General features: G+C 37.0%; 1 protein-coding gene across 1 annotated transcript; it reads right to left on the bottom strand.

The window, feature by feature from the left end:
• Positions 1-595: 595 nt before the first annotated feature.
• Positions 596-8,549, bottom strand: LOC120433465 (low affinity immunoglobulin gamma Fc region receptor II-like). Its single transcript, XM_039599723.1, has 6 exons — positions 8,470-8,549; positions 6,679-6,959; positions 6,231-6,530; positions 1,623-1,886; positions 766-1,012; positions 596-599 (listed from the first exon to the last, which is right to left on the bottom strand). The coding sequence occupies exons 2-6, from the start codon at positions 6,740-6,742 to the stop codon at positions 596-598; spliced, it is 879 nt and encodes a 292-aa protein (XP_039455657.1). The 5' UTR covers positions 6,743-6,959; positions 8,470-8,549.
• Between the last annotated feature and the right edge of the window lie 518 nt (positions 8,550-9,067).

Genomic DNA, 9,067 nt, shown 5'->3' with positions numbered 1-9,067 from the left:
TAATATTTAGTATTTACTGTCATATTCCCATATATCATTGTGATGTTGTTTATTACTCTCGTTTTCTTCTGCTTGCTTTCTTTTTTCTTTCTCAACAGGTGATCCAGGTGATCGATATATGTATTTTTTTTGTCTGCTTATTCTGTTGGTTTTGTTTTTGCCCTTTTCCCGTCCCTCTTCTCAGGTTTTTTTTTTTTTTTTCCCCTCTTTCTTTCTCCCCTTCTTTCCACCAGTCAAGTCTGTCCCGTATTCAGCAAGTGAAAATAAAATAAACAATAAAGGTGAATCAAATGGACCATTACGGCAAGGGTGGGATGGTCCATTTGGTAAAAATAAATCCGTTGGGCATCTTTCTTCGCCTTTAGACAATAATTCTGATGGCAAAAGAACCAAACGGGACAGGTTAAAAAAAAAAAAAAAAAAAATGGCTGACTCAGCTTTCCTGAGGGAGCGACTAGACTCCACCCACCAGAACGTCACTAATATATGCTTCTTAAACTTTTTGAGCATTCCAAACAAATTAACTAAAAAATATTGAGCCCTATTCAATTAAAGTTGCATAAAAGCCAACAGAGCTCAATATTTTATAGTTTGCTCAACTACAAAACGACATTTGAGTGTTATGAGCTTATTAGTTATGAGCTAGAACAACTGTTAGGGATTACAGTGTACTCATTGCCAGAACTACAATTATTTGAATATTTCAAAACATAATTTATTAAGTCATGCAAACCATATATAAACCATGTATCAAATGTTTTGAACCTGCTCACATTTAACTGACATGCTGACTCTCTTCCTGAGTACTGACACTTGTAGAAACCTTCATCAGACTTTGACACTGCAGAGATCTTCAGCTCCCCTCGGGGATCATTTTGAATAAGTTTGTCATTGTGATAGAAAAACACATTGGAAAGTATTTTTTGTGTTCTCAAACTGCAGCTCAGACTAACAGAAGCTCCCTCAGTCACAGGATGAACAGGACTCACCAGGATAGGACCATTACCATCATCTGTGACACAATCACACACAATTGTTTCAGTCACATCAGCAGGTGCACACTTTTAGAAAAAGCTGAGACATAATAACATAGGTTGGATTACAGAAATGGTGATTATGATGAAGATCTGATCTTGTATTTAAAAAATACTGTATGTGTCCTAATTTTACCAAATAATTTCTATAGTACTTGTTTTGAATTGTGATCTCCAACATTAAAAGTTCATCTCTCAAGGTCTCGGTTATTGTTTTTATGTAACAGGAATGAAGCCTAACAAATGCTACATTAATGTAAGTCACAGTAGTGCCACACATCTCCTCAGAAAGGTCACATGTGAACACAAAAACTTCACTTAACCAAACCTCATTTCAATAAGGAACAATATGAGACCAAGTTCTCTTTAGAAATTGTGATGGTGGAAGCTTTGACTGGGACTGTGATGATGATGATGATGATGATAATGATGATGATGATGACAACAAAGAATGTTTTGATACTTTGGTGCTAAAAATTTTTGTTTGTGTTGCCACATAGAATTACTTCACATATAGCAAATCTGGGACAAATGTTCATGTGACGTCTAAATCATTCAGATCCAAGAAGTAAATGTATAATAACATACTCTGTACAGTGATGTTGACTGCACTGCTGAACTCTCCTGATCCAGACTCACACCAGTACACTCCAGTATCTGACTTTGATGTGTAGATGTTACATGTGGATCCAGTCCTTCTCTCGCATTTATAATAATATGAAGGATCGCTCTGTGGAACAGTCATCACTCTCCACTCAGTGAAGTTTCCCTCACAGGTCAGTGAGACAGAGTCAGAGGTGAAGTGTTGCACTCTGTCAGGACTCACTGTGAGAGACGCTGCTGAATGAACATCTGGAAACAACATGCAGTGAAGAGACAAAGCTCACAGATGTTAGCATTCAAAATATCAAAGTGGAAATATTTTTTTGTTCAAAGCTTTTTTTTCTGAAGATGCAGTGTTTGCTGGGTCAGACTGTAATTCTTTATTTTGAAAACTTTATTATCTTTACTGCAGACTGTAGCTCCAGAATTATATGACAAACCAAACAAAAAAACACATGAGATAAATATTAAACATACAAAAAAAACCCCAAACAAATAAACAGATCATTTTCCCACAAAAACTCAGCTGTACCAATGTCTCAACAGTATTGGTACTAAATATTGTCACAGTTCTGGGTCATTTTGACCCAGTATTTTCTGTTTCTTATATTTTGGTGTTTTTCCGTATTATGATTTATGTTCTGATTCTTTAGTTGTGCTGTTTTGATTATTATTATTCTACATTTAGTTCAGTGTCAAGTCTGCGTCTTCATAAATTGTTTCTTGTTTCCTGTTTTACTTTGAAGGTTCATGTCTGATGTCAGTATGTTCAGTTTTACTTCCCCCTGTCTCGTTAGCCCTAATCTCTCCCAGCTGTGTCTCCCTCCTGTTTCACATTCCCTGATTACTCCCCTGTGTATATAAGCCCGGTGTTTTTCTTTGCTGTCTGTTGCGTCGTTAATGTTTCCTACCCTTTTTAAGCTGTGTGTTTGTTTTGTATGCCTTTTTAGTTTCTCTGTTCAGGATTTTTTTTTTTTTTTGTGAGTTTACTTATGGGGAGTTTTTTTCCCCAGTAATAAAGCTGCGTTTTGAGTTCCAGTCCTGCCTCTGAGAGTCCTGCATTTTGGGTCCTTATTCCTGCCTGCCACACAGCCTATCATCACAAAATTGTTTTCTTGTTAAACCAGCAATAACTGGATAATTCTATAAATGAGATTTGTTTATACAAAAGATTATTATCATAGAGTTTAAAATCAGCAATTTTTTATATTTGTTCTCTTTGCTTCTACAAATCTTGACAGCACTCAACTCTCGCTGGCACACCAGTAAACCAGGACTTACTGGTTTGACTCCCGTCTTTGACAAAGATTAATAAATATCATTCTGCTATTTACACTGTCAAAAGCTTTCTGTTTCTCATAAATGATTAAAGCTAATTTATAGATTTGTCTGTGTAGATATGATCTAGCTTTGACCTTGTTTTGACCATGTTTGATTACAGAAACAAGAAGATTTGTATTTCCACTCAGGACAAGACAGAGATAAGTTAATCTGCAGGCCTGGATGTGTTCATTCGCTCTCCAACCTTTCACCTTACAAAGATCAGAAGGTCAGCATTTGGTCAGAATAGGTGATTAGATAAGTATAATTCATGTGATCATTCTGCTTTTGCTTTCCTCTTTGTAAATGATGTTAATAAGCATTCCTCCGTGTTGTGACAAAGTAAAGGTAAAAGTCAGCATGTAAATCCTCTTTTGTATAAATATCACTTAGATGTTACTCCAACCATTTAAAAATATCAGACCCTTAGGGCTTAGTTTTTAAAGTCACTAAGTAAAACTCACTTAGCAAGTCCACTGATTTAGAGGAGAGTGGCTGTTAACGGCTGTGGCTGGTAGGACCGGACCTACAAGCAAGGGCGGATCTAGAGAAACTTTCTTAGGGTGGCATGAGTGTGGCAAAGAAATCAAATGGGGTGGCAAAATCAAAGCCTTTTGTTTTTCAAACACATATGCAGGTGGTTACATATGGTTAAAATAATTCAAATGCAGTAAGTATACACGTTTTTCATATAAATATAGTGTATTGCTTAGTTATTGTCTGTAGCCCACATAATTACACACTTTAGTTACATAAAACATGTAAGTTTTGATCTTATGTACTGTATGGCCTGTATAATAAATAAATATGTAGCCCAATAAGTATAAAATCCAGAAAGCTACACAACATGGGGCGGTTCATTTACAAATACAAGTCTAACTTAAGTTTCACACTGTTTTTTGTTAGAAAACAATCACATTGTTACAGCTTAAATTACACAAAATGTCAGAAATCTGCACTGTCATGAACAAAAATTTAAACCTAATTTTTCATGATTTGGTGCATTAACCCACTGAGGTCTGAAATACAACCAACCATTTTTGACTCCTTATGAGTTTACGTTTGTATTTCACCCTCAAATTGTTTCATTTTATTTTTTTCCCCTTGCCTTGTTTGGTATCATTCTTTTCAGCTCAACTGAATTTAGTTGTTTTTTTTCACTGACATACTGCATTAGTATTACTGATCTGAAATCACACAAAGAACTTTAAATCCTAGTAGTATTTTTTTTACTGTAAAAAAAAAACAGACATGTTGAGTAGATCTTTAGAACTTGAAATGCAAAAATAAATTGTACATTTTGTAAACATATACAACTATTTATCTAAAAATGCAGCAATACACCTGCTGTGTTTTTTATTTTTATTTTGTACAACCATTTAAAAATATTACTAAAACTAAGATGAGAGAACAATCAGGTGTCGCAATAAGAGGCCCCACAAATGATGTGTGCCAGTAAAAAAAAAGTTTGTCCACCAAAAGACAGAGGAGAACAGCACAGGGATAAACCTGCAGGCCTGACAACAGCAGGTGTATCACTCCGCTGGTTTTCTACTTAGTGACAGTGTTTACACTGCAATGTGCCTTTGTGACATTCATTAGTGCCCTCACTGACACACAAAACAAAACAAAACAACGACTACACAACAGAACAACTACACAAGACAACACAACACACTAAGTATGCACTCCACACTAAATGTCACAAATCTCCCACATCTAAAAACTCTCTGCTTGCTCTCGCTCTCTCTCTCTCGCTCGCTCTGTCTCGCTGCTGTTACTGTCACTCCCAAAACTTTCCCCTCTTCCTGAACAACCAAATCCCATGTGTTGACTTTTTTTTAATTGGTCGACATGGTACATTTTTCCACCAATAGGAAAGAGGTGTCTTTTTTTCCTTTCTTTACTGTTTTCGTGCTGTCCTTAGAAAACACACACAAAAACGTGATGACAGTATTTAGAAAAAAGCATGGCTTATATATATTATCATAACTCTGGATTTACTGGCCTGTAATTTTCAACTTTCAGTGTGAGCTGAAATAGAGACTCTGGGTGGCTGCAGGTTGTTGCTATGTCAGCTTACATCAGTCATGTGATTTGGAGGTGCAGCGTGTCTGTGGACCACAGAGGGTTAATAACACTCACCTACCTTCCATTTCCAGAGTGTAACATCCAACCACCTGTGTAAAAAGCGAAATTCCCATGGTGTTGTTCAAAATGTGCTCTGGCACAATCATAAACATGGCTTGCTACTGAAAACAAGAAAAAAGCCGGTCCTGCTATGGGCTGAACCATTTGTTAATGGTGGAGGGGGGAACACTATGGAATACATTCAGTTTTAGCATTTATATTCACTGCTGACTGTAACTACGCTCAAACTGTTACTGCTATCTTATTTTAATAAACAACACTGTCATATGCAAAACTGGGGTGGCACTTGGGGTGGCAAGGGATCATTTTAGGGTGGCACTTGCCACCCCATACCACCCTTCTAGATCCGCCCCTGCCTACAAGGCTATTCGTACTTCTGATTTTTAGAGAAGGGTAGACACCCAAAGGGCTTCAGTTACAAAGAGAGCTGATCTAGACTTCCTGTATTGGGGTGCTGGTTCAATAAGTCTACACCACTTTATAGTGGAGTTAATGAACATACATAATATATCAGTATACGTTTTTCTCAAACTTTTCATATTATACTGGCTAAGGTTATAGACATATAATTACCATGGCATACAGTTCAAAAATTTGCTATAATGTTTCTGTCATAATTCTGTGATAATAGCTGTGTCCCAAAATGTTTTTCTTGTATTTGTCAGAGCTGTTAACCTGCCTGCTGACATCTTTGTTTCTTTATTAACTATAGTTGACTTTTTTATCTGAACACCTACCTGAGCACTAAACAAAGAGTCTTAACTGTGTAAATCCTGTCTGTGCACTAAGTAAAAATAATCAGTACAAACAGTAACATGAGTTTAAATATCAAAGTAAAAGTATTGAAAGAGAAAATATTTAAAATACCATACATGTCTTTTATTTTTCATGTTATCACATTAAATAAAACTGAGAAATGAGAAAAGGAATCAAGGAAATTCAGTTTGGTTTGATCACAGAGAGAAAGGAAAATATTCAGTTCAGTTCTTCTTTAGGGGAGTTTTAATGTACACAGACATCAGCGGTTGTCATGGAGATGAGATTTTAATGGTCTAAATCTTGGTGAATAAAAATGATGACCTAACATGAGCTCATTGAAAGGACAGAGAGAAACAAACTGACCTGCAGACCAGACAAACTTTGGTTGACTGTGATCAGTGTGATACTCTGGGTCTCCTCTTCCAGCTCTGCACACATATCCTGCTGTGTGTGTCTGTCCATGAATGATGTAGGAGTCCTGTGCAGTCCCACTGCCATCAGGTAGCAGCTCATAACTGGAGGATTTCTCTGATAGATCAGGAACAGCTTTATACCAGTAGAAGCTCCATCCTGCAGACGGATGTTCAACCTGACAGTTCAGAGTTACTGAGGCTCCAGGACTCAGCCATGATGGAGACACAGTGAGGACAGGACGGGGTTTATCTGTTCAACAAAGATTTTCTCTCAGTGAACATGTAGTACAGTCTCTGAACAGTGAGCTCAGTTTATACAAAGAATAATAATCTCAGTCTATATGAACAGAAACACATTTTACAAAGTGTTCAAACAGCTTAAAGCAAATATGACTTACTGTCAGAAACTGTCAGTGTGACTGAATCACTCCACTCTGTTGTTTTATGCTGTGAACTTTTCATTCTGCCCTTACAGCGATAGTTTCCACTGTTGGATGATGAAGCAGATCTAATCCTGTATTCACTTTGATTTGGAGGTTTTATGATGCTGTTTGTTTCCCACTCATAATCCCACTCAGTGTCTCCTCCGTGGATCTCACATCTGACAGTGATCGTGTTACACCGCTGAAATGATGGGCCAACTCATCTCCCGTGCAACATATTTATTTTTACAGAAACACTGTAAAAACAGAAAAATAAGACAATAAGTTCTCTCCGGTGCGCAGGCCGTACGCTGCCTCTTCACTACTGACACTACTACTTCTAGTGTAGCCAACATTACTTTATACAAGTAACTTATACAGTTTATATTCATATGCACCACATCTATAAACTGCTTAAATCACAAAAATACATCTTACTATACACATGAATAACATAGTGAACTCTGATTACAGTTTTATTGTCACGGCGAGTGAGATGAGCCATGTGGAAAATAATAAAGGAGGATCCAATCGCAGGCAAGAATGAAGGTGAGAGGGTGGTTTATTAAACACAAAATGAAAAGGACAAAACAGCAAAACGGGACCGAAACTATCTAAACTGAGAACAACTAACCTACTGACACAAACCAGGACCTGAAACATGAAGGAGGAAGAGCGGGGGTGGCAGACGACGGATAGCAGGGAGACACACAGATGAAGCAGGGTGGAAACGCAGACGGACCAGCAACAAACAACGACTAAAGACGTGACTTAAATACACACAGAGAAACACAGGGAGATTACACACAGGTGGTGGACACAGCTGGGAGTAATTAACAAGACGAGACAGAGGTAAAACTGAACACACTCACATGAGACGCAGACCTTCACAATAAAACAGGAAACAAGAACACTACACCAAGACGCAGACCTGACACTGAGAAACAGACAGAAAATGACACATAGAACTAAACCCACACCAAAACATGAGAACACAAATCCTAAATATCAATAAACAGAAACATGGAACTCAAATAACAGACATCATCATAATCATCACCACAACAAGAGAACAATAAAACAATCCCAGATGCAAAATAAACCAAAGCATAATAAACTCAAAATACTGGGTCCAACGGACCCAGAACCGTAACATTTATATTGTTTTTACTACTGTTTTAATCTATTTATGAACCTGTCTTCTTAATTGTATTTATTAAACTAAATCTCTTTCAAATAAACATTTTCTTAACATATTTTTACAGCATTCACTTTTCATGAACTAAACATATATCAATTCACATTTTCTCTTATTGTGCAAAATATATATCTTGTGGCTTTAACCCAAAAATACACCTGCAATGAACTCACAAACTTTCGGTACGGTCTAACACTTGGATCGGCACAGGCTAACAACTGGACCAACTTGGAAATTAGCTCTTTAGCTTAACATTTGCCACACACAGGACATTTATCATTAATCGCCATCGCTGTCTGTCACTCTTATAACATCTGTTTATATTATCAACCACCCAGCTTAAAAAGACTAAAAGAAAGTGTCTCTGAGCATAAAATAAAATGGGGGGCTACTATTTTCATGTCTCTGTCTTTAACATAGTGCCACAATCGTCTCTCCTCTGTATATCTCAGACCAGTTTGGATACAGAGTCACAACAGGCCTGTTTGACACTATTAATGTTCAAGAAAGTACAATAAAAACACATGAAAGACAAAAGATTCAATTAGAAAGTTAAAGTTTGAACTTACCAATTTTGTCCATCTGTCCTCTGTGTAGTAAACTGGTTCTCCTCTTCTTCCTCTGCACTAGTAGCATGCTCCCTCTGAGACACTGATTTGTTCATTTGATTGAAAAACTGCATCTTGTGTTGTCAGGGGTTGGGAGTATCTTTCATTTCTGTACCAGTAGTATTTCCATCTAGAAGATGATGATGATGATGATGGGATCACAGAGCAGGTCAGGGTCACACTGCCCCCTACTGGAACAGCTGTCCTATCAGCACCAAGTCTTGCCTTTGGTTTAGCTGCAGTTCAGTTTAGAACAAGAACATAAATGTAAATGATTGAATCAGAACAATTTGAAGAACTGGATGGAAATATGTAAATGATCAAATATCATGAAACCTTAATGGTGAAGCTAAAGCATTCCTGTGCCACATTGCAGGGATGCAAATAGGGACGATTAGGGTGTCACAGCACCCTCTCATGTAACACCAACTTTTAGATAATAAACAAGGATTAAATTTTATACTATAAAAGTTTAATTTCATTTTGTCAAAAATATTCACATTAAATTATATTTCAAATATAAACACACTTTTAACTCCCTACAACACTGAACCTGATG

The sequence above is a fragment of the Oreochromis aureus genome, linkage group 3 (assembly GCF_013358895.1).
Source record: "Oreochromis aureus strain Israel breed Guangdong linkage group 3, ZZ_aureus, whole genome shotgun sequence".
Lineage (NCBI taxonomy): Eukaryota > Metazoa > Chordata > Actinopteri > Cichliformes > Cichlidae > Oreochromis > Oreochromis aureus.
The sequence above is the reverse complement of the archived record's forward strand: the minus strand, read 5'-3'. Positions and strand labels throughout refer to the sequence as shown.